This window comes from Cydia splendana, chromosome 5, assembly GCF_910591565.1.
Source record: "Cydia splendana chromosome 5, ilCydSple1.2, whole genome shotgun sequence".
Taxonomy (NCBI): Eukaryota; Metazoa; Arthropoda; class Insecta; order Lepidoptera; family Tortricidae; genus Cydia; species Cydia splendana.
Genome location: NC_085964.1, coordinates 8,656,765 through 8,684,235, shown reverse-complemented (window position 1 = coordinate 8,684,235; position 27,471 = coordinate 8,656,765). Strand labels below are relative to the sequence as shown.

General features: G+C 36.1%; 3 protein-coding genes across 3 annotated transcripts in view; 2 read left to right on the top strand and 1 right to left on the bottom strand.

The window, feature by feature from the left end:
• LOC134790677 (large neutral amino acids transporter small subunit 2) overlaps window positions 1–4,919 on the top strand; it is a 47,665-nt gene extending 42,746 nt beyond the window's left edge. Inside the window, exons 6-7 of the mRNA XM_063761573.1 lie at window positions 1,983–2,183; window positions 2,456–4,919. Coding sequence (XP_063617643.1) covers window positions 1,983–2,183; window positions 2,456–2,860 — 606 coding nt within the window. The 3' untranslated portion in view covers window positions 2,861–4,919. The remainder of the gene's footprint in view (window positions 1–1,982; window positions 2,184–2,455) is intronic.
• Window positions 4,878–6,346, bottom strand: LOC134790678 (NADH-ubiquinone oxidoreductase 49 kDa subunit-like). The gene has a single exon (XM_063761574.1). It carries the CDS (start codon window positions 6,323–6,325, stop codon window positions 4,955–4,957), a length of 1,371 nt encoding a protein of 456 aa, XP_063617644.1. The 5' UTR covers window positions 6,326–6,346; the 3' UTR covers window positions 4,878–4,954.
• Window positions 6,347–18,061: 11,715 nt separating this feature from the next.
• Window positions 18,062–26,727, top strand: LOC134791097 (sorting nexin-20). The gene is made up of 4 exons (XM_063762127.1): window positions 18,062–18,399; window positions 18,597–18,818; window positions 20,275–20,468; window positions 26,482–26,727. The coding sequence occupies exons 1-4, from the start codon at window positions 18,181–18,183 to the stop codon at window positions 26,606–26,608; spliced, it is 762 nt and encodes a 253-aa protein (XP_063618197.1). The 5' UTR covers window positions 18,062–18,180; the 3' UTR covers window positions 26,609–26,727.
• The last annotated feature ends 744 nt before the right edge of the window (window positions 26,728–27,471 follow it).

The following is a 27,471-nucleotide window of genomic DNA, read 5'->3' as shown; positions in this document are numbered from 1 at the left end:
ACTAAGTTTTGTAACACATACTGAATTCGCCAAAGAAAAGGGTGAGGACGCATTACATTATGACTATAGCTCACATTCATTAGCAGTTTTATGGCGTGACGTCGCTAAGAACTGTATTTTGTACAGATGCGCGATTGTTTACAGATGTATGTAATGCATAATTATTGTTTTCCTTCGTATTTTCTCGGAAACGTTTGTTATTTGTCATGCTACTTCAGTCAACGTCAGTACTTTTTGTACCAAAACTGACTGAAATAGCATGACACGTTCGTACGTTTCCGTAAAAATACTATGGAAAATAATAATGCACTACATCTGTAGAGAGTATTTTCAGCGGCTACACCCTCGTTGTCAAAACGTACCTACCTAAAGTCTTTCCTTAGACATAAGGTTCAATATCGCTTGAGGAGCTTTTTGGGATGCCAGCGATGGCAGCGAGGCTTTGCCTTCCAGGCCTTTATGAATTTATTTATTAATCTGTGAAGAATCCTTTACTAGTTCTAACTATTAAACACGCACTGCCGAAATGCAATGTGTGGGTGTAGGTCAGTCGCGTAATAAAAATGCCGACATCGCTTTCAGTTTATTATTAGTGCGATGAAGTTACAACGTCAACGCCATGATGTTGATTGGCAAAATATTGCAATAAGTGAGTTATTTACCCTTATAATTTTGCCATATGCGCTTTATAATCGTTCGTTTCGTACGTCAATAGTATTTTAATTGAAGCCGTGCTGGTCTACGATTTTTTTTTAAATATAATCACGTTGGTGGCAAACAAGCATACCTCCCGCCTGATGGTAAGCGTTCACCGTAGACTATGGAAGCCTGCAACTCCAGGGGGCCTAGCCAATATGACAATCGTTTGCATTGCAAACAAACGAAACGAAACGCCCCACTCACCGCTCTATCACTCTTCCTAATTAGTGCGATAGAGACAGATAGCGTTTCGTTTTTCTGCGAACGACTGTCATCTTGGTTAGTCCCCAGGGGTTTACATGCGCGTTGCCGACTCTTTAAAATCCTGTACACTCCTTTTTAAAACCGCATAGGCACTGTAGGTATACATAATTATACACACGTACTGCATGTTTGTGGGTACATAGTTTATAGTTCGTTTTTTTTAGCATTAGAAATAAGGTAAACAATCTTGATGTGTCTTTTAAGTGAAAAACACATTTTAAAAATAAGTTACGGCAAATATGTAACAATTATGAATCTAATATGATCTTTTATATTCTTCCGCTTTCATAAGTAATAGTTATTGATTTTTATAAAGCGTTTTTCAATTAAAAGACATGTCAAGATCGCTTACCTTCTTACAAGTTCTTTCTAATGCTAAAAAAAACGAATTATAATTTACCGCACCCATTAATGCAACAATGATAGACATTTGTAGGGCGGAAAATGCCTAATGTATGTTATCTTCTTTGTCTTAATAATAACTCTGTTGCAGCACTTAGTTAATAATAGATTGATTGATAATATCTCTATTATCAATGACCTGTCGCCGTTTATTACACCGCGGTCAATTTATAGTTGGTAGGTACTAACATTATCTTTGCATAATAAATAAACATGGAAGGTACTTAACTGCGAACACGTGGAGTTATTTACATATTGTGGGTCTATTCTCGAATGTGCTACGAGAAATGTTGTCACCGTGCAAAGAAAACGGTAGACTGGTTCGATGGCGTATAGTAATACCTTAACCCATGATCATTGGGTCTTTTTTGACTATATATATATATATATATATATATATATATGTATTTTCGACCCATTGGTTAAAGTCACTTACTCTGACATTCCTTAGTCATTTGATTTCGAACCGTAATTCTCATAGTAGAGATGCGTTTTCGTTTTAAGTATGATGGCAAGTATGTTGCCGCTACGGACTAAAGGGTTAAAACGAATCTATGTATGAATCTACCATCTACTTATACCTAACTTAAGTTGACGTTATTTACCTACCTCCTCAGAAATTCGGCGAACGTCTCTTCGGCGCTTGGAGCTGGGTGATCCCCGTGTTCGTGGCTCTGTCGACGTTCGGCGGCGTCAATGGCGTGCTGTTCACGTCGGCCAGGCTGTTCGCGACTGGCGCGCAGGAGGGACACATGCCGGCTTTCTTCTCGCTCTTCCACATAAAGCGCCAAACCCCCATACCGTCGCTCTTATTCACGGTAAGCTGGGCTCATATATTCACGCGAACAATCTGCATATCGATATGGTTTCAATCAACATTTGGAGTTGTCAAAAGAATTTTAGACTGTTCGTTTATCTCTACCGAATTCTTGCAGACAACAAAATACCTAGTTACGACCGAAATGACATCGCGCTGTACCGCAAATTAATTTGATTTTCAAAATATCAAATTACGTAAATAAATAGATACCCATAGATTATACGTGCTTAACATTTGTACAACATTTAATGAGCCTATGTATATTTACAGTGCCTGTTCTCCCTGCTCATGCTGTCAACAAGCAACGTCCTGGCGCTGATCAACTACTTCTCCCAAACGCTGTGGCTGTCCGTGGGCGCGTCCGTGGTGGGCATGCTGTGGCTGCGGCGCACGCGGCCCGACATCCCGCGCCCCATCCGCGTGCACCTCGCCATCCCCTTCACCTTCCTCATCGCTATCGGCTTCCTGGTCTTCGTCCCGGCCATATACCAACCCAAGGAAACGGCTATAGGAGTCGCTTTACTCCTCAGCGGAATACCTGTTTATTACCTCGGCGTCAAATGGCAGTCGAAGCCGGAATGTTACCACTCTCTCTCCGGATGCATTTTAAGGCTTTTCCAAAAATTATGTTCCTGTATTTACGTAGAGTCGAATGAGAAAATGTCACAAGGATGAATTAAAGTGATGAGGAATGTAATAATATAAAAAAAGGACCAACGATTTATGTACCTATATGTACGCTTATATGTTATGAATATTGTGGGTACTGTAGAATGAGAAATATCTGTGATTGTGCTTCCCAATTTGGGAATCCCAATAGGCAGAGGGCCGTCCTTTCATTTTGTTACGTACCTAAATGTGTTTTGTCATAAACCACACATAACAGTATTTTAGGTAAACTAATGGTAAACTATTAAACGACAATTTATTCGTTTAAATGACAAATACCGCTATGTTGGTACTGCGTTTCAGTCTGATAATATATTTAAAAAAAAAAGGTATTAGGTACGTTGTACTGTTTTTTATTATGTACTGTTTCTTGTTATATACCTAGTGAGCACAAGTTTTAACAATGATTAAGTAATAATTAATAAATGTGCAGCTACGCAAAGTAATCATGACATTCATGACTATTTAAAAAGTTAAACATCAGTGCGTTGCCAACCATGCAAAGGTATGACAGTATAATTATAGGTAAAAACAAGCCATTTTACTAGACAGAGACACACAAGAGTAATTAACTTAAATACACAATACGCAACTAAATATATAAAAAAAAACCGGACAAGTGCGAGTCGGACTCGCCCACCGAGGGTTCCGTACTTTTTAGTATTTGTTGTTATAGCGGCAACAGAAATACATCATCTCTGAAAATATCAAATGTCTAGCTATCACGGTTCGTGAGATACAGCCTGGTGACAGACGGACGGACGGACGGACGGACAGCGGAGTCTTAGTAATAGGGTCCCGTTTTACCCTTTGGGTACGGAACCCTAAAAAAACAACTTAATGGTAAAGTTACCTTAGGAGAGGTGTATTAGTAGATTACGATACTAATGCGAAAAGTAGGAAATTCGCAACGTTGAATATAAATTGACACACGACCGAAGGGAGTGTTTTAAATCGACACGAGTTGCGAATTACCTTTTCGCACGTGTATTGTACAACGTTTTACAGTACATATGGCCCTTCGACATAGGCACGTATTGTGCTAATTACTGCACAAGGGCGGTAAAGTTAGCACCATATGTACTGTAAAAATCCTTACATGATTGCTTATCACGGCAGTTGCTCTCCACGATGCCGACAGTATCCACTAACAACTCGTAGTAAATGTTGTAGTGTGTGTGACTTTTATACTTATGATTAAATACTTGTATCTCATGATTTTCATGCCTTGAATTGCTCTCTGAATGTTTAAAAGTAGTAAGTATATTTACATGTTATACTTAATATATCGTACATATGTATATCGTACATAAGTAAAGGGCTAACGTATCAATAATATATTGGTCCATGGTTAGGACTACTCGTATAGACTCGTGTACCGATATTTAAGGACGCGTTGTATGAAAAATATATGTACCTAAGTATGTTATTAATTTTTATATACAGGTCCAATACCTAGATTAACAAGTACCTATACAGGTATTAAATGGGAACTAATGCATTCCAAATGTATGACATTGTATTCTTGGATGTGTCTATATATTTAATTGTGTAATTATATTATAAAGTTCGAATATATAGGTAAGCGTAATTTACAAACCATATATTGAGTGTTCTGTTATTATTTACCAGTAATACTATTTTGCACCTGATGAGCCTGCAATGAAGGGTCGCATTCGCTTAATTACACTGCTTTCTTGATATTGGTAATATACTTACAAGTATGTAACACAAATATCTCCCTAAATTGTATAATTTATAAGAATTTAATAAGTTGTTTTGTTACTATTTACTTACTTATTATATTATTCTCCTGCCATTGCAGACATTCTTACCACCTAGGTATAGTACATAGGTACCTACCTGATTTTAGAATTAGTATTTCTAATTTTATATTTATTACCTAATTGTGTTACCTACTTTACGCTATTAGCAACCCGTTGTAATATAGCTACCTACATGTTATTTATTTATAGTATTAATATTGAAATTGCTTATGAAAAACGCAATAAAACAACTCGAGAAGGAAACAATTGTTGAATAAATTATTTTCACGCAAAAAAAAACAATATTATTTCCGATATGAAAGTTAACTGAGATCTAACGGTCAACGTCACCAAAAACCACATCTATGCTAGCGACAATTATAGATATATCGGCTAACATTAGTCCTTTGCCGAAGACTGAGATGCCTGCGAGGTGGATGTACGAGCAGGGGCGTATGCCCACGCGGTAGGGCCTCGACGTGCCGTCCGCAACCATGTACAGCCCGAGCTCGCCTTTCGGACACTCCACTGCCGTGTAAGTGTAGCCCGGCGGAACTGGATATCCCTCCGTGCACAACTTAAAGTGATGAATCAGAGACTCCATAGAAGTTTTCATCTCTACTCTACTTGGCAGACAGTATTTCGAATCGTCCGTTTTATATTCGCCCTCGGGCATAGTATCGATGACTTGATTTAGAATTCTCAAAGACTGACGAGTCTCTTCCAGGCGTAAAAGATGCCGATCGTAAGAATCGCCATACGTTCCCACGGGAACATCGAAATCGTATTGATCATAACCATCATATGGATGATTGATTCTTAAGTCCCACTTTACACCAGTGCAGCGTAACATCGGTCCACTGAAACCTAAATTGATCGCTTCGTGAGCACTAAAAGCGCCAATGCCTGCCGTTCTAGCATAATATAAGCGATTGCCCGTTACCAGGTCCTCCATTTCATCTAAACGTTCTCCCATTTTACTACATAACTCATACACGTCGTCTAGGTACCCGATCGGTAGATCTTGCGACACGCCGCCGACTTTTATGTAAGCGCAGTGAACCCTAGATCCACATAGCCTTTCGAACATCTCGTATAATTTTTCCCTCTCTTCGCACGTCCAAAAAAAAGGTGTGATACCACCTGAATCTAAAATAGTGCCGGCTACGTTTAGTAAGTGATTGGCTATCCGAGTAAGTTCAGTACAGAGTACTCGAATCGCTTTCGCCCTGGGGGGTGCCTCAATGTTGGCTAAGGTTTCAACGGCTAAAGCAAAGCACTGTTCATTTGCAAGGGCCGACACGTAGTCTAAGCGATCCATGAAGGGCAGGCTTTGATTATAATGTTTATTTTCCATGAGTTTTTCCGTGGCTCGGTGTAAGAATCCGACATGGGGAACAGCTCTTACCACTGTTTCACCATCCAGTTCGAGGATCAGTCGCAGCACGCCGTGTGCGGCTGGATGTTGTGGCCCAAAGTTGATCCACATATTTTTCAATTTTCGTTCTACAGGTGGAAGTCTACCATGATAGACCGGTTTGTAATATTTCTCCATTTCAGGTGTGCTGAATATAGCTGGACCACTGAACTGCTTCACAAACTCCGTGTCCGGATACCATTTGTGCCCGTAAACTGGTGCACTAGAAGTAAAGAATCGAATATTTCGAATCTTTTTGATAAAAGTTATAAATCTAATACCTGTCATTTTGATTGGAGTTGCTGTTGTCAATAATGATTGACGGCGTTGTATTACTGTGTTTTATTTGCAGTACCTAGGTAGGTATTTTTGGCCAGTCATATTTTAATATGATTGGTAAATGAAAAACGTTTGCGGTCGATGTGCTCAAATAGTAGGAGATCCCACATATGGTCGACCTTCACTAATTTGTCTGACGGATGAAACTATGAAAACATGAAAGAAAATATGTTCCGGAACATAAATAAATAGGGTTGCCTAAAGAAATATGGTCAAGGTTATTTTTAATAAATTTTTGAAAAAAAAATTTTTCGGTAATGTCACCGATTTGTCTGACGAACGAAATAAGTTTCAATGGAAAGTATACAACTTGTACAACATAAATCATCTAGGTTGCCTATCTTTTTCCGGTCACTATTATGTGGTTGCCGTGTTTAAAGAGGTGATTTTATATCGATAATTGCACTCATCTGTCTGACGCTTGAATTATATATCAAAATGATGGTAATTTTATTGCAAATACAATGGTATAATAGGGTTGCCTGCGAAAATCCGGTCACAAATAAGGGTTGCCAGGCTTTTAATTAAAATAAGAAGGGATGACTTTTAGCGATAACTCATAAACCGCTTAACTGATCAAGTTTGTTTTAATTTTATTTGATTGAGTTTTTTAAGCACTATTTTCATGATTTTTTTCATATTTTTTGGACAGATGGTTCAAAAGTTAGAAGGAAAAACCTTTTTCTTTCTTTCTAAACGATTATTTCCGAAATGATTCACTTTCTCAAGAAATGTTGTTTAAAGACCCCTATTTATTTTGAAAGGCCTATCCAACGACACCCCACATTATGAGGTTGAAACGGTAAAAAATTTGTCACACACATTTTGTTTCTTTCAAAGCCATTATTTCCGAAAAAATTCACTTTATCAAAAAATGTTTCTCTAAAACCCCTATTAATTTTGAAAGACCTTTCCAACAACATCCCACACCATAGGGTTGACACAAAAAAAAATGCTCACGTACATTTTGTTTCTTTCGTGGCGATTATTTCCTAAAAGTGGCGTTGCTAGCATGGGTGGCACCCGGGGCGGAAATTGTGGGTGTCACCCCATAATTCAATCAAAATTGTAAAATATGTTTAATATTTTACAATTATAAAATTATGTTTAATATGCCATAGCTCACAATTTACTCCATCGCTTTCATTTTAGATTCCATGAATTCTCAATAGTCCACACCTAGGGCTTGCAATCCGGATATCCGGATATCCGTTTTATCCGGATATCCGTCCAATTTACTATCCGGATTTAGATGAGGTTAGTATTCCGATAAAACGAATAATTCGAATACCATTTATGACAAAAATATCATTCCAATTTTTAAGAAAACTATTTCACAAATGTTGAAAATAATAACGTTAACCTATGTCGATTCATTTATTTATTTATTTGGATACATTTTTACAGTATAAAAACTGTTTATTCAAGTATTTCTCCTTGATTGTCGACTACTCCCTTATTTTTTTTAAGTACCTATTTGGGAACAATCTTATGCAGATCGACCTAGCTCCGTAAAACGTATAAAGTAACTTTGAATGTACTTAATTGTACCGTGTTCCTGTCAAACGCGCTGCGCTGCATTGTTGTTAGCGTCTGAATACATTATTAATAACGTGCGAACAGAACTAAAATGGGTCCAACGGAAGAGAACTTTGGTTGATATTGAACTGCCGAACGAGATGCAGTAGCTGTTTAGCAGATATGATAAGACAGTTTTAGCATTCTGCATTTGAATAAATCTGTAATGAAAACCTTGATTGACCTTAAATTCAATGTAATATCTGAACAAGAAGAGACTGTCTCAACAGAACCACATCTAGTACCATATGTCAATAAGACGCCAATTTCTTAACTGAAGAAGAGTTTGACTAGAATTATAATTCAAGGTTGTAAAATGTACATGAAATAACGCCAAATATCTTGTGATCATCTGAAGTCACTTAAGAAATGAATTTCGCAGCGCAGGCGGCTGCCAGTGCCAATAGTAAGCGAAGGGTTGAAGTATCTCCATAAGCTATAAATTGTTACAAACATAGTTTCAGTCAGGTGTTTGCGTTTGCAAAATTGAAGCAAATAATACCGTTCTCATTAATAAACTTTGCCGAAGGTTGTTTGTCACAGTAAAGCTTCAGTGATAAATTTTTCCAAGTGAAAACCGGACAAAAAAATTTCGGCAAAAAGGTAGAACTCCTAAAAATACCTTAGCACTTGCTGTTACGAAACCTTTTATACGTAAAATTTGATTCTATTACACTTTTTGTAAAGTTCATGTGAGTTTTGTTAAATAAAAAGCAAGTATTCGAATTATCCGTTTTATCCGGATATCCGGATAGTAAAATAATAAATATTCGAAATATCCGGATACAAAAAATGGGCGGATATTGCAAGCCCTATCCACACCCTTGCGGGTATTGCCTCTGCGCGCGTTCTATGACACGGGCAAGGACAGCATCCGCTCGGTGTAACCCACATTTCATAAGTGTCAAAAGGGCATCTACCGCATCTATGTGTTGGCTTGGGCTCCGCGCACGCCTCCCAAAGGTCCGAGTCATCATTGTCCCGTGAAAGATATACAAATAATTTATTAAAAAAATAAAATAAAAACTTTTTTTGCCAAGTGCAAGATTTGGAAGAGATTCTGTAAAAATCCCATTTCACAATGAATTTCAAATAGTCCAGATCCCAATAAGAAAAAGTGACATAGTTTCTCAATTACAGAAATAATCACATAATAAAAAAAAACCTTTCTGAATGAAAAAACCTACGAGGCGCCAACATAATTATTGTTACATACCAGAAACCCGAGAGATTTTAACCATGCATTTCTGAGGCCAAAATAAGGAAAAATACCTACTATAAGAGTTTACGTCAATTTCACCAAAAAAAAATTTTTATTTTTTGTACGTATTTGTACATAAAATGTAAATGCTATAATTTGTAAAACTGTCACGCAAAATTAATTTTAACTTTTTTTTGCCAATTACAGAAATATGTAATCACATAATTTAAGAAAAAAGCCTTTAGAATGGTCCTGAATTTAAAAAAAGCCTACGAGGCGCTAATATATTATTGTTACAAATCAGGTGCCCATGAGGAACACGAGAGATTTTAACCACGCATTTCCGTGGCCAAAAGAAGGGTTTAGGTAAGTACGTCAATTAAACGAAAAAAAGAAATTTTTTCGATTTTTTGTACATAATGTAAAATAGAAATGCTATTTGTAAAACTATCACTCAAATATATTTTTTTTTGTAAAACCTAGTTTTTGTAAAGTGTACTTGTCACTTTTTTACATTCTATCAATAAGGATATTTGGACTAGATCCCATAGTAACAACATCGCCATCAAAAAAACATTTTGCACTAAGTAACAATAAAAATATGTGGTGTACTGCCATCTCGCCGAAATATTTTTCGCCTAATTTCACTTCCCAACCAACTTATTGCAGTACTTTTAGTTGGCAAACCAATGCTTAGCATATTATTATTTAACATAATTTTTATTTGAACACAATTTTATTTAGCAGATGTTCATTTTACCACGATTTATTTAGAAAAATAGTTACTAAGCAAATGTTTTATTATACCTAACTATTTATTGTTAAATAACGTTTGCCCAAATTGAAATTTCGCATACTTTTTATTGGATCACAGCTATATTTAGCATTTTTTTTTATGACCCGTAAAACGAAATTGCTCCCAGAGATAGGTAGGTTATGGTTATTTTTTTTATGACCCGTAAAACGAAACTGCTCCCAGAGATAGGTAGGTTAGGGTTCTTTTTTTTTTGATGACCCTAAATACGAATCTGCTCCCAGAGATAGGTAGGTTAGGGTTATTTTTTTTATGACCCGTAAAACGAGACTGCTCCCAGAGGTAGGTAGGTTAGGGTTATTTTTTTTATGACCCTAAAAACGAAACTGCTCCCAGGGATAGGTAGGTTATTCACAATATTAGGCGAAAAATAATTTATGCCTATCAATACATTCGACATAACAATAAAATACATTTTGAAACATGACCAACTAAATATTTTGCCATACAATAATATTGTAAATAATCATTTGCGACATGTTATATATGCGAAACATTGGTCTGCCATCTGATAGTTTTGCCAAATGATACTATGGGAAAAATAGTTTGGGTAGTGATAATTTGCCATACAATTTTCGGCCACATATTAGTAAAGCAAAATATGTTTTTTTTAGCCGGCTGGTGGTACAGTACAGGACTCTGAAACTAGGCGAATTCCAAAACAGTTTATAGGACATTTTAGTCTTTAAATATGATCAGGAATATAGGTACTGTCAAAATCTCTCGGGTTCCTCGTGGGCATGTTGTATATTATTTCCTTAATGGCGGTTGTGCAATCTGCCACAGTTTTAGGATTTTTTATAGATGGATCACTACTGATGTTCACGGTCGGGTGTCACCCCTAATAAATGGGTGACACCCGGGGCGGGCTGCCCCCGCCGCCCCCCCCCCCCCCTAGCTACGCCACTGACAAGTTGTATACTTTCCATTGAAACTTATTTCGTTCGTCAGACAAATCGGTGAAATTTGCCGAAAAAAATTTTTTTTCAAAAAGTATTAAAAATAGCCTTGACCATAGTATTTCCTTAGGCAACCCTATTTATTTATGTTCTGGAACATATTTTCTTTCATATTTTCATAGTTTCATCCGTCAGACAAGTTAAGTTTTATAATGAACTAGACGGGCCCGCAGCTCCGCTCGCGTAAATGAAATAAAGAGTTCGTCTTATGTTTAGTTAAATACCGACATTATTATGTATTCAACCCTGCCATGATTTAAAACTGTGATAGGGATTTCTTATTTGTAGCCGTTATTTGGATAACTCAATTCGCAAATTTGTCAAAAAATTATGTGATTTGATAAAAGGCAAGATTGTATTTTTTCATCTACACGTATTTATTTAAAACTTGTTTCAAGATAAAATTATTATTTGTTCTTATAAGCCTAGTTGCCAAAACGTTCATTAGATTAATTTTCGCCTTAAGACGAATATGGACGACCACCGCCCTTAAATCGCCTTTTCATACAAACATAGGTAGTCTAGTCCTCTCGGTCTTGCGATAGCTCTCGCCAGTCGCCATGGCCGAGGTTGAGCAGGTGTTGAGCAACTACGTCGTTTCAGCGGTACCTAGGACGTCCACTCGGGCGTCTCCCATTTTGTTGTCCCAAGTACCTGCGCTCTCTTCACGGCACGATCCTCTCCCATTCTCTCTAAGTGTCCGAGCCACCACTGAATTTAGCCGCTTTTCTCTCAATATTTCGCCACTATATCGGACCACATCCTTATTTCTATGGCAACAAAATTATATTACGATATTTGGCTGACTGCTGACTGTACATTTGCTTATTTTTATCAGGTCGCTCACTAATATCTGAACATGCACTTTAATCTACCTACATAACTTACTATCAACTTTGTATTTTTGGCCCATCTCAGCATTCTTAGCCCGTTCCCCGGACGAATGGCAATGTTTGCCGAAACCGTGAAAGTCAATCTGAATAATATAACTCAAAAATCAAATTTAAAACAACACAATACAAATTGATAATAATAATATAGTAATTACTTTGATTGATAAGAATGATAAGTCATATATGACATAAATCACTCGTATGGGCTCTATAGACTAAGGCTGAGGTTGACAGCACCTTTTATTTTACTTCGTGTAAAAAAACTCAGAAATACCTGTATACCAACATGACAAACATAATTTAGTTTACTTTAACTTACGGATTATTTGGTCTAATCTGTAGCACCGCCAAACGAAAGCAACCGAGAGTTGCCGAGAAATAGCCGATGTCGTAAAATGAAGATTGTTATGAAAATTTCTTTTCCTTATTGTAAATTAAATACGCATCGGAAGCGATAGTTTTTATGCTCTAGTTCTATTCCCATATGTAGATAATAGATTAGAACAGTTTTTTCTTATCATACGTGCGTCGTATTTGAGAAACGTGTCAAAAACTTTTTTAGAAATTTGTAAGGCGCCATCTTGCTTCTTCCCTCGTTTTTTTTATCCCGTTCTGGTTTTTCAATTTTATAATGATGATGATGATGATATTTGCTTCCAACCAAAGAATATAATACTCACTAGGAGAAGAACGGTAACTCCATACAAAAAAATGTCCCCAAACGTTTATACGTTTATACTAGTAGCGCCTTCGTTGTGTACCAATGAACTAAAGTTGACAACCGGTTTAGCCTGGCGGGTATTGGTAGGTAGTAATTATGTTGATAAACATATTTGTTATCTTCATATCACGAAATATATGAAAGATGCAAATAAACCCTTGTTTGTGGTATTATCAATTGATTTAAATAAAAGGCATGTTTATGTTTATAACATTGTATTATTTATTAAAAAATGTTTTACATATAGAAATATACACTGAAAACTGGCAACTGGCAACTTAATAAAAAAATAGAATTACAGCGATGCACATAGAAAATGTGGCTGTTGAAGATAGATATTTGAGTGAAATTCACAACTTTAGTGGGTTCAGAAGGAACCGCGTCATAACGCATCTGGAAAGCGTATTAATTAACCGTGAAGAAATGTATGAATACAAGTTGGAAATCTGTGTAAAATGCCCTGTGTAAAGTTTAGTGTCTGTGTGTGTAAAGTGTAACAGGTAGGCATGCCTAAAGTTATTTGTATTATACTGAAAACTTTGTGAATGCGCTTTATTAATGTCTATTTTTTATTAAGTTGTCAGGGTTTAATTTTCAGTGTATATTTCTATATGTATACATTTTTTAATAAATAATACAATACTATTAGAACAAATTAAATTAAATTTATTTCAGTTTATAAATAATACAATGTTATAAACATAAATAAGCCTTTTATTTAAATCAATTGATAATACCACGAACAAGGGGTAATATTTGCATCTTTCATATATTTCGTGATATGAAATAACAAATATCGACTACCGTAGGCTCAAAGGGCGTAAGGGACAAAATGGCGAAAATGAGTTATGAATGCAGTTATACTCAGTATTTTTTTCTCTATCGAGTGGTATATTTAACGTCTCGATAACTTGAAAAAAATGTCCGTTAAGCCCTACGAAAAATCAATGCTTGAACACAATTTTCCAACGCATTTTGCCGTATCTGCCAACTCAAAAAAATCTTGTGTGACATTTTGGCGTAACTCCCAACTTTGTGTACGATACGCCCTTTTGCATCGGAAATTTTCTTAAATCTGTGCTAATTTTTTTGTCCGTTACGCCTATTTGCAGTAGATTTTTAAGTGCCAAATGTACGTTACGCCCATAACTAGTGGATATTTATACGACTATTAGAGAATTCAATGTAAGAGATACGCCAAGATACTACGTACAATTTTGAGTTTATAATTGTTGCTTTTTTGTGTTTAAGTGGGATGACCTTGTACTTTCCTTGTCAATTTTTTTATTAAGTAGATACTTGCATTACCTGATCATGTGCTCATTAATGCTTTAATTATAGGGCTACTAACATTTGACAATTTAGAATGAACTAGTGGGTACTTTGTTCATCAGCTCTATTAAAATAATGAAATATAACTATATTTAAATGATAATTATGGTGATTAATTAAGGTGAGACTGATAACTTTTAGTTTTGTATGTGACTTGGCCATTTGTAATTTTGATTTAGACGTAATATAATAAAAATAAATAAATAAAAAGAATAAATAAATATTGGGGAAATCTTACACAGATCAACCTAGCCCCAAACTAAGCAAAGCTTGTACTATGGGTGCTAGGCGACGGTATACATACTTATATAGATAAATACATACTTATATACATAGAAAACACCCATGACTCAGGAACAAATATTAGTGTTCATCAGTGATGAACATCACACAAATAAATAAATAAATTAATACATACTTTTTTGTTTAAACGCTAATTTATAGTATTATACTTATGAAAGCTATTGTCTATAACTTTGGGATTTAAATCCATAGAAGTACGTACGCCTGGCCATATGGCTTTTTTACTACCTACTCTGATGTTATGTCATAAATAATCAAATATTAATTAAGTTTTACTGACCAAACAGACATACAAAATGTCAAAACTACTATTCTACCTACTTGTACAAGTAAAATTTATGATCATATTAAGATATACAAACATAAATAACTCATAAATATACTTTTTATAATAAAAGTAATTTTTATAAATTGTTTTGATAGACATAAATAGATATAGACAGAAGGACAGCAGTGATTCTGTTGAAGTAATATAAAGAAATAAAAAAGTAAACATTGGTTTTGTGGCTAAAAAACGACCTTTTCCACGTATGAGTATCCAAAATAACAAAAATGGGGAAAAAACTTAACAGTTAATACATCTCTATAAGTTATGAATAAAACATTTGTAAATTATAGTACTTAGAAGTATAGTGTTACTTAAATGCAAGTTGCCAATATTGCAACGAAATTGTTGGATTTACGCCAAATGGTACTAAAACAGTTTTATTTTTTGTACATTAAGCTCTTTTGGCTCATATGATAAATCATAAAAAAGAGGCGTAACGGACGCCCTTCTTAAAAACAGTCGTGTTTTTTCGCGTAACGGACATGCAATTTTCGTAAATAAGCATTGTTTTATAAGTTCAACCAATCATTTTAAAAGAGCTCAAAAAGTTAAGAATAAGCAACATACAAGCATCCGTTTATTAAAAGAAACAAAAAAGTTATGTTTTTTTTTCTCCAAATAAAACAGTTTTTTGGCTCTCCTGAATAATCGCGTTTTGTCTGTTAAGCCCTTTGAGCCTACGGTAGTCGATATGTTTATCAACAGAAATACTACCTACCAATACCCGCCAGGCTAAACCGGTTGTCAACTTTAGTTCCATTGGTACACAATGAGGGCGCCACTAGTATAAACGTATAAACGGAAGGGGACCATGAATCAAGTATTAAACTGGATTGGGCATGAGTGGTGGGGATAACTGACAGAACGGAATAGTCTTACGTATCTTTCAGTAGGAGTAGCAGAGAAAGTGCTATTATTGTTTGTCCTTGTCACAGTCTCACATATTTTTTGTTCCCCACCTTTTTTTTAGTATGGATAATGGTGGGCAACAAATAAATTCGACCAATCATAGCTGCATAGCAAAAACTGTATAAAAACTGTACAACAAACATACCTTCTAAACCTTCAGCCTCAACCCAACTCCTTTATACTGTCCCATACTGACCACGATGAAGTACAATCCGTAATATCGAGCCTTAAGAACAATAGTGCACCAGGCTGGGATAATATCTCAAATAAATTTCTTAAGCTTGCAAAGTCAGTGGTGATCCCAATAATTACCCATTTAGTAAATATTTGTTTTGACAAAGGAATTTTTCCAGCTCCACTTAAACAATCAATCATTACACCAGTTTATAAAAATGGTGACAGAGACGATGTCAATAACTACAGACCCATATCTGTTTTACCAGCAATTTCCAAAATATTAGAGAAGTTATTGAATACCAGATTACTGAAGTACTTAAATAAATTCAACTTATTTTCCCCATCTCAATACGGCTTCAGACCTGGAAAATCTACTGAAGATGCTGTATCTGCTCTAACTTCACTAATAGTTGACCATCTTGACAATGGATCGAAATGTATGTCTGTGTATTTAGATATCAAAAAGGCCTTTGACACCGTCTCTGTCCCCATATTGTTACACAAGTTGGAAAGAATGGGGATAAGAGATATTCCGTTTCGTCTTCTCCAGGACTATTTAACAAATAGGAAACAGAGGGTGAAATTGGGTGACTCCAGTTGTACCAGTGAAGATGAAGACGTGACGTTCGGTGTACCACAAGGATCTGTGCTTGGTCCAACGCTATTCCTAATCTATATCAATGACTTGTGTGACTTAAAGATCCCCCACGCAGATATATTTTCGTACGCAGACGACACCGCCATCGTCTTCACTGGGTCTTCATGGGAAGATGTTCAGAAATTTACGGAGACTGGACTTGAAACGATTAATGAATGGCTTAAGAACAATATCCTTACGTTAAATACTGCCAAAACAAATTATATATGTCATAGTATATACAGCAATACACAACCTGTTAATAGTTTTGACATTAAAATACATAGCTGTTGTAAGAATGTACTGAACTGCTCCCAGCAAACCTGTCCCACTATACTAAAAGTTGATAGCACCAAATATCTGGGTGTTTTTGTGGATCGGGGACTGTCTTGGTACCAACATCTCGAATATGTTATATTACGTTTACGAAAGCTTAATTGGATTTTTAAAAATTTAAGACATGTGGTGCCAAGAAGCGTTCCGGGTCTAAATGGCCACAGTAGAGACCTTTTAAAAGAAATCTACACATCGTTGGTTCAGTCTGTGTTAACCTATTGTTTGCCTGTTTGGGGTGGCGCTGCTAAGACTCGCTTTATAGACGTAGAGAGAGCCCAGCGTAGTCTTCTCAAAATTATGTACTTTAAGAGGATGTGGTTCTCAACTGATAAACTATATCAAATGTGTAAGTTGCTTACTGTTAGAAAACTATATATACTAACATCTGTTCTAAGAAAGCATAAAACCACAACTTTTGATCGCAATCTCTTGACAAGACGGAGGAAAGATATTGCCATGCACCTACCTAAAACCAACACCACTTTTGCTAATAGGCAAAAGTGGTGTTGGTTTTAGGTAGGTTATAATAAACGTCCTTCGCACCTATACAATATTTTAAACAAAGCACTAGATATATACCCAAAGCTACAATACGATGTAAACAATAAGGTAGTAAATTGGTTAGTAGATAAAAATTACGATCAGGTGGAAGACTTGCTAGGTTATGTAGCCTAGCCAAGCCGCACAAGTACACACACTCACACACACACACACACACACACACACACACATAATAATTAAGTATATGATAGTATAATACTAAATAAATTGTAAATTAGATATGGAAGTGCGGTGCCTCCCAGCACAGGTTATTTTGTAAATAACTTACAGGGAGACACCAGCCATTGGTAAAAATATGTAATGGTTTTTAAGGAAATAAAGAATTTTGTATTTTGTATTTGTATTTGTATTTGTATAGCGACGCATTTGCGTATGTTTTGTCCCTCACGGAGGCACGCGAATGTCACTTCTATAGGATCCTACCTTCTATGAAGGGGATATTTTTTTTGTATGGAGTTACCGTTCTTCTCAGTGAGTATTATATTCTTTGCTGAGGACACTCCAGTTCTGATTTTATTTGGTTCCCATGTCTTTAATAAGCGTTGGTATGAGTTGGTATGAGTCCGGTACGAGATGTATGAGTGTTTTCGTACCGCCATCTGTATGTTCATTACTATACTAACGTAGTGTGATTTGGTGTGATTCAAGAGCACTCTGCGTTGAGTGTTTTTATTTATTTTCTAGATGTCGTTTGTGGAGATGACCCACAGATGAACAATTTTATTTTTGAGGTATGATTTGCACGTTTGAATAGATGGCTTTGTTTTTTTTTTTCTTTTTTTTTTCTGGCTTACTCCCTGCAATTTTGCACAGGGTGGATTTGCCAATGTCGGGAATAGATGGCTTAAATAGTCATAATGACATGACATGTGTCACTGTCAACTGTCACAGCTGTCAGTGTCATAGTAATCTCTTGGATGTCTCTTGGTCATCTCTTTTTCACTCAATCATTGTTATTGTTTCGCAAGTTGGTTGTGGTTGTAAATTTCCGCTTAACGAGCAGAAGGGACGAACTCCTTAAATTCAACAAACCCGTAACGTTAAATTCAATTACAATGATAAAGTTTGAAATAGTGTCTTCTAGAATAGCTACAGGCAATAATGGGTCGGATAAGAAGTTCGTCGTTTACATGTTACAAGTCAGGCAAGATATTAGCAGGCTTGATCCAGACCCCGTGAACGTAGAAAGGAGATACACTCACTTTTTGGATCTCTACAATGGACTCAAAAAGGATTTCCCAACGATTTTAAATACCATATCATTCCCTAGAAAGGTATGAGTCATGTTTTATTTATTAAATAACAAAGAAGTACTTGCTTAGTGGGCGTTACTTTCTTTATAACGTGTTCTTCCAGGATTGATTGTAATATTTCAGTTCCAATGCTGATATCATTTTGGTATATTTTTATGGAGGTTTTTCACAGTTTGAATTGTATATATTTTATTGTTTTTTTTTTTAATACTTTTCAGATGGTAGTGGGTAATTTTGACCCGAACTTGATAACAGCCAGAGCTACAGCATTTGAGGCATTATTGAAGCTATTATCAGAGGAGTCACGTCTGAGGGAATCCCCAGCAGCTATAGCATTTTTCCAGGATGTTGAGTTAGCTGAGGCCAGACAATTGATGCTCGAAGGATCTCATGACATGGCACTTTCTGTACTGGAAACTAACTTCAGATTATTAAATAAGGTAATTGGTGTACATAATGACTAATCTTATTGTCTTGTAATCTTAATGGCTACTATTGGTAATGTAGGACATTTTTGCACTACTGATAATTACTCATTTTCGAACAATGACTATAATATATTATGAGCATAAACTATAATATTAACAACATTATTCATTTGATACTAGATAACAGAATGTGCTAAATGATTACAGTAAATAATAGTGACTTAATGGGTGTCCAGTAGAGATGCAAGGGATAGTTGTTTGGCCGGATACCGGATATTCGGCCTGACCATAGGCCAAATATTCGGCCGGCGGAATTATACCCACATTTTGGTTTTTCAGGTGCGCATGTGCAGTTTTTGATCTGTTTCATTGACCTGGTTCGAAATGAGTGTGCGTGCAAGTGTGAGGAATGTTTAAAATGTTTTAAAATAATAAACGAGTATGATTATGACCGTGACTGTTTCTTATTCCAATTTTGTTTACTCTGAAATCAAGTATTGTTTAAACTGGACACTAGAGATGCACCGGATATTCGGGAACTATGTGGTATCCGGCTGGATGTTCAAATATTGGCCGTATACCGGATAGTTACCGAATATCCAGGGCATCTCTAGTGTCCAGTTTAAACTTAAACACTGGGCTATGAGTGCAACTGTTTATAAAACACACATGATGGTGTCATTAATACACATTAAAGGTTGTATTTTAATTAGAGATGCACCGGATATTCAGTTACTACGATACAGTATGAGCGCCGTTGTCTTGTATAAAAGACTTCTCGTACAGCCTAGTGCGGCGATATTACGTCTTGAATCGACATTGTTTAGTGGTTGTTTTTTATGATAAATCCGTATATTTTAAACATTTTCAGGTGTAAAACATATGTTTAATTTTGGCATTTTGGAAATAAATTAAAGCTGGATTAGAACAAAGCTAAATTGAAAATATTTTTACCATAAATTGTAAATATCGATATCACTATTTGCAATCCCTACACTTTTTATTAGTTGTTTACTTAAAATTTGCTCTGGCGTGTGAGTGAGCGTCTTTGCGGACTAGGTCCGCCGGCGGCCAAAAGGTTAAAGGTTGTATTTTAATGAGACACAATTGAGATGAACAAACAGATTGTAATAAAAAAATGTCTGCTCCAATTAAATAATAATTTATTAAATTATACTATGCGTCAAATTAATTATTTTTTTAAAATAAAAACAAACACGTACCTTAAATTATTTATCTGAAAGTTATCCAATTTCAAGATCATTTGTTTTTGAGAGAGGAGGGTGGAACAGGAAAAATTGTTTTCCGTACTATTGTATCTTTTTATGACTTAGGTACTTGTCACTACCAAATGTCGGGTACTTCCGAAAATCGCCCATAATACTATGAATTGATGTCGGAGACCATTTTAGGAATTACGTGAGTTACCATCCATTTCGACTTCTAATATTTGTTCCCCACATTGCAGGTGTACACCGACCGGTCGCGGGTGGTGCTGAGCGCGCTGTGCCGCGTGGTGGCGTGCGCGGCCACGAGCGGCGGCGCGCTGGCCGGCCCGGTGGAGCGCTGGGCGCAGCTCGCGCTCCGCCGCTACGAGGCCGTCAGCGATGATGATCTGCTGCTCATCTATATACCGCTGCTGCACACCTGTATATCGATATGGTGAGTTGTTTACTTATTTTATACATTTAAATTAGTCTTACAAACACCTGGCCCCTATTTCACCACGGTGACAGGTGCGACAATAGGCCTGTTGCAAGTAACAAAGAATCATGGAAATAATGGTTTCAAAGAAACATATATGTTAATATGATTCTAAAAAATGGCCCAATCTCAGTATAAACTGAAGGATTATTAAGATATTCAATAAAATAAAAGTGCAAAATTCTCCAATCGGCCATTATTACTGAAACGCCAATCAGAAGCGTTCCAAACAGTGACGTCATCAATCCATAACATATTTCTTAGAGCAACATAGACAACCTTATTGACCGAAATCTATACGTCCTCACCAAAGAGTTCGAAAGGTGCAAAAAAAAAATATTTCGCCACTAAACATTTATTACGTCCAATAAATATTATTACACGATATAAAATAGATATCTATTTGTTATTATTTAAATAAAATGCTAAATAATACGATATTTCAACAACAAACTTTTTTAATTATTTGGCTGAATGGAACTATCATTGCCATGTTGGCTGTCGTAATTAGAAAAAATGAAAAATTAAAAAGTAAAACCGGCGCTCGGTGATTTTCACTCAAAATTTACATGTATCTAAATAATTCATCTTAAACTGCAACCGTGTGAGAGTTTTTGTGTAAAATGAGTTATTGTGATAAATTGTTGTAATGTATTTATCATCCCTAATCGTAATATATGGTGCTGAATTAACAATATCATTCGGATTCAAGGGAAATTCGTAACTGTAAGTATGTAAACAATGTCTACCACCCTACCACCAACTAAATAATGACGTCACAAATGGCATGCGAGGCGTTTTCGCGCGAAGTTTAAACTAGCTATAATAAAATGCAATAGGCCTGTTGCAAGTAACAAAGAATCATGGAAATAATGGTTTCAAAGAAACATATATGTTAATATGATTCTAAAAAATGGCCCAATCTCAGTATAAACTGAAGGATTATTAAGATATTCAATAAAATAAAAGTGCAAAATTCTCCAATCGGCCATTATTACTGAAACGCCAATCAGAAGCGTTCCAAACAGTGACGTCATCAATCCATAACATATTTCTTAGAGCAACATAGACAACCTCATTGACCGAAATCTATACGTCCTCACCAAAGAGTTCGAAAGGTGCAAAAAAAAAAATATTTCGCCACTAAACATTTATTACGTCCAATAAATATTATTACACGATATAAAATAGATATCTATTTGTTATTATTTAAATAAAATGCTAAATAATACGATATTTCAACAACAAACTTTTTTAATTATTTGGCTGAATGGAACTATCATTGCCATGTTGGCTGTCGTAATTAGAAAAAATGAAAAATTAAAAAGTAAAACCGGCGCTCGGTGATTTTCACTCAAAATTTACATGTATCTAAATAATTCATCTTAAACTGCAACCGTGTGAGAGTTTTTGTGTAAAATGAGTTATTGTGATAAATTGTTGTAATGTATTTATCATCCCTAATCGTAATATATGGTGCTGAATTAACAATATCATTCGGATTCAAGGGAAATTCGTAACTGTAAGTATGTAAACAATGTCTACCACCCTACCACCAACTAAATAATGACGTCACAAATGGCATGCGAGGCGTTTTCGCGCGAAGTTTAAACTAGCTATAATAAAATGCAATTATCTATGTTAAATCTTATGAGTATAGCTGAAATATTGTGTTTTTCGGAACCAATACAAGTGTACCGACAATAATAAAAGGGATTTCAAAATTTGTCATCAGGCCTATTATCTATGTTAAATCTTATGAGTATAGCTGAAATATTGTGTTTTTCGGAACCAATACAAGTGTACCGACAATAATAAAAGGGATTTCAAAATTTGTCATCAGGCCTATTGTCGACATCACTGTTACTGACGTCACAGGCCCCCATAGGCTACGGTAAACGTTTACCATCGGACGGGCGGTGTGCTTGTTTGCCACCAACATTTTTATAAAAAAGAAACTACATTATATCGCCAATAATTAAGTACTTATTTTGCGAAGCTAATGACAATTATCACAAGAAACACGACAATTGTCACGAAATTCCGACAGAGAACTCATTTCCTGTCAAGAATTACCGAAAATTCCTATAAATCTTGTGACAACTGTCATCATTATCATCATCATAAACTTCGCAAGAGGAATAACTATTTTTTGCCGATAAAATAAAGTTTTTTTGAAGTGTGATTGTTTATTTCACGATAGATTAAATCCTTTGATAGCAGTACTATTAGTACATTGTATGTGCACTCAGCTGACTGATAGCAGCAAATATGTAGGTATTAATGAGGTCAGAGGTTGTATAATTTCATGTACAGTATACATAACTACTAATCTTTGGCTTGACAATAAATATGATCTATTTATCTATGGGGCTATTCATAAATTACGTCATTTCAAATTAGGGGGGGGGGGGTCTGGACATCGGATCACGGTAGCATGAAGTAGGAGGAAATGGGGTCATTTGAAGCATGATTTTTGGATGATTATAGGGGGGGGGGGGGGGGGGGGTCAAAAATCGTCAAAAATCGATGACGTAATTTATGGACAGCCCCTATGTATAGTGCACATTGTATACCAAACAATACCATCACAGCCTACGGTGGGTCACTAAGAAAGAAAAAACTGTGAAAATCAATACAGTACAATAAATATATAATGTATAATGATAATAATAATGTGCGTCTAATTCGTTATCATCGCGTAATATTAATCTGTGAACAATAGATATCCTTCATCCATCACATGATATCATAAATGTAATATTTTATTGTATAAAAAAATTGGTATATTTTTATTTACTGGTCTTAAAACGATGATGATGATGATTTTTTTTAAACTTGATGTGGTACACCTCAGCTTATTATTTTGAGACGTGTGGAAAAACTAATATATTTTAGGTGTCGTAAACAAAACTGAACAGTCCTCTTAGTATCTATTTGTCATGCTAAACGGATGCTTAACTACTTTAGCAAGTCACGAGGTTCGATGACGTAAGATAACGCAACCTTGTTTACATAACCTACTGAGCTAATGGATTTGCACAACTTTATGGTTCAAAAATTTACATCTGTTGTCTTACGTCTGGAAGACATCGCTTTTAAGCGACAATGCCGCCTATAGTTACGTATAGGTAAACCAGAACTTTGGGAGTATTGTCAAGAGGGCGCTCGTTTTGAATTTTATATAGCAACAATTTGTATAGTGGGGACAATGGAAATTGGCAGATGATTTTTGTTTTATTCCGACAACTTTAATAAGTGCGAAGTTTGATGTTTGGATATTTCTTCGGTTTTTACGCTATAAAATTCGTGAATTTTACGACGTATGACACATAAATCAAAATCATCCAAATCTATTTTCTTTTTAGGGTTCCGTACCCAAAGGGTAAAACGGGACCCTATTACTAAGACTTCGCTGTCCGTCCGTCCGTCCGTCCGTCCGTCCGTCTGTCACCAGGCTGTATCTCACGAACCGTGATAGCTAGACAGTTGAAATTTTCACAGATGATGTATTTCTGTTGCCGCTATAACAACAAATACTAAAAACAGAATAAAATAAAGATTTAAATGGGGCTCCCATACAACAAACGTGATTTTTGACCAAAGTTAAGCAACGTCGGGAGTGGTCAGTACTTGGATGGGTGACCGTTTTTTTTTTGCTTTTTTTTAGTTTTTTTTTTTTTGCATTATGGTACGGAACCCTTCGTGCGCGAGTCCGACTCGCACTTGCCCGGTTTTATTTTGTTTTCTTTTTTTTAGGTTTGGTCGTTTAATTCCGCCCTTACGCCCTTCGCTAGCAATCCGTGATGCCGATGCATGCGATACACCTAATACACAAATCAAATTATTACAAGACATCAACCAAATCGTGACGACCGGACTATAGTGACATTTGTCCATAAGTACGTCTACCATCAGTTTTGACATTGACATATACGCTCACGTCCACGTAACTTACTTTCCATGCATCTCGCTCGTACTCGCATATTAGTGCAAGCGAGATGTACAGAAAGTAAATTACGTAAACGTGAGCGTTATGACAATGTCAAAACTGGTGGTAGACGTATAGTTTGAAACTTACCCGTCAATTCAGGTGCTAATTTCGTTATGTTTTCTAATGGAAGAAATTTCTCTCCCGCACGCTTTTTCCCAATAAATAACTATATACACTATTTACAACTTTTTTCTCTGTAAAATCTAAAACTTTCGGCATGATTATTGCAGTCTAATAATAATTCACACGAAACTAGACAAAGCAATGTTTACAACAGAAACATCTATAGAACATGAACTCTTTGCTCTTCCAGCGAGGCTCGGAGGCCTTGCAATTAATGATCCCACAAAGCAAGCTAAAACCTCACATGCAATATCATTAAATGCCAACAAAATACTAATAGATGCAATTCGAACCGGCGATGAAATTAACATAGAAGACCATCAAAAACATGTATATGAAACTTTAAAAGAAGAAAGAAAAAAACGAGAAAATAATGAACAACACGAATTAGAATCAATCATGGATAAGCTAACAATAAAAACAAAGAATTGCATCCAAAGGGTAATTAACAAAAAATCATCACAGTGGCTAACAGTACTACCGACCAAAGCTGATGATACCGACCTAACAGCAACGCAGTTTCGTGACGGCCTTGCGATCAGATACGGGCATGAACCTTCTAGCCTGCCACTAACCTGCGATGGCTGTGGTGAAAATAACTTCAACCTAAACCATGCACTTAATTGCAAGAAGGGAGGGCTCATAAAAAGAGGCCACGACCAACACAGAGACGATATCAAAAGTTGGGCTGAACCAGCATGGGGTTCGGCTACTACTGAGCCAATAATGCGTGCCGCAACCTTAGATCAACCAGGGCTAATAATCGACTTACTACTGGAAAGTGTATGGGAGCCAGCGAGGAAGGCGTTCTTTGACGTTCGCATTGTAAATGCCGACGCCGCCTCGTATGGTCTACTCACATGGCCCACGATTGCCCAAATACACGCTCGCGAAAAACATCGCAAATACGACCTGGCTGCAGAAGATCTCAGAGCCTCATTCACTCCTCTTGTGGTCTCCTGTGATGGCGCTGTTGGAACGGAATATGAATCCTTCATAAAAAGAACATCCCTTAAGCTCCATGAAAAATGGTCGAAACCATACTCACAAATAATCAACTGGATCAAAGTCAAAATACAAATATCAATCATCAGAGCTGTCTCTCTAAGAATTAGAGGAACGAGAAGAAGGATAGAAAGATTTGGATCTGAAGACGGCTGTGGAATACCCATCCTTGAAGATTAGATTTCTCTTCTTGCTACCACACAACTGTATTGAAATAAGCTTAAAATTAAATTATTTAACGTTAATGTTTACATTGTCAATATTGACAACTATCATAGAGGGTAGATGTTGTCTATTATTAAAGTTGTTGCCATTGCTAGAAATTAGTACCAACAAATTTCCGTAACATGGCGCACCCTCAATAGATCCTGGTTCACCTATACCTAGTTTTAATGTTGTATTTAATTTTCCGTGTATTTTTTAACTTATTGGTACACAATAATATTACTTATTATATACTTTTTACCCAACTTGTGCAGAATGCAGGGAAATGATTTTTGAGTTTAAATATGCGGTTATGTCAGTTTATTTCAATGCTTGACCCCATGATCTGAATGGTCTCGATTAAGTTTATGTAATATTTGTACATTTGTAGAAGAAGACTGAGTTTTAAACGATCTGTAGCAAGGTATAGTTATAATCTATAATGGATATTGACATTATGGAAAATATTTTTAGATAATTTGATGTAGGTATACTAACCATAGCTATGCCCCTACGTTTGACTTTTTTCGATTTTTTGATTATCTATTGTAAAAATGAGGTGCGAAAAACAGATTTCATCATCTTCAATTAATCGCTTACCAGATCGCAATAGAAAATGTTAAAGATTTCTGTCTCTATTTTCAGGGAAACACTTGGAAAAGACAAATCGCAGTTGGTACAAGAGCTGAACGATCTCCGCAAAAAAGGTATGAAAGTAGATTCAGTGCCGAGCCTCATGGAGGCGGTGGACAGCTTACCCACTGTTATTTAATAGATCTCTTAGTATAAGACATGTATTCTGTCATTGGCACAGACTACAGAGATTACGACATTATTAAGTGTTTACGAAGAGCGTGAGGGCATCATACTTAGATGCAATTTTACTTGTTAAATTCTACGCCGCGATAATCTTTAACTATACTGAGTTGCTACCTACGCCATTTTTTATTCTACAACAGCCCATGTTAATCCGTAGAACTACATTTTTGTAGATACTTACCTACTTTTATTGTAGAGGGGGCTAACGCAAAAAAGTATTTTTTATATTTAATTTATACACGTAATCAAGGGCAAATGCCATGATGTATTCCTTTTCACTTGAGCCACAATTATAAAGAGCCAAAATTATTGAGATAAACGGTAAAAACTCACATGATGGCCTAATCTTCCGTCGCAAGTTTCGCGCGGCGCGCAATATCTTTTGTTTCCTTCTAATTTACTGGCTTTACGCCCCCTCTTAAATGAATCACATCATGATTGTGGAGGTAACTGGAATAAGCGACCGCACTCCCTTACGATAACAGTGCGTTGGTGCCTATGACCTATGACCATTGGTATCTAATAGTACTCAGTAATAAAAAAAAACTCTATGAAATAATATTTAAGAAAATTATACATAACAATTAGCTACCTACCTATGTAAGTATGTTAAATGTTTAAGCGTATTATTTGATGATATGGGGCTGTCCATAAATTACGTCATCGATTTTTGACGATTTTGGACCCCCCCCCCCTATAATCATCCAAAAATCATGCATCAAATGACCCCATTTCCTCCTACTTCATGCTACCGTCATCCGATGTCCAGACCCCCCCCCCCCCCCCCCTAATATGAAATGACGTAATTTATGAATA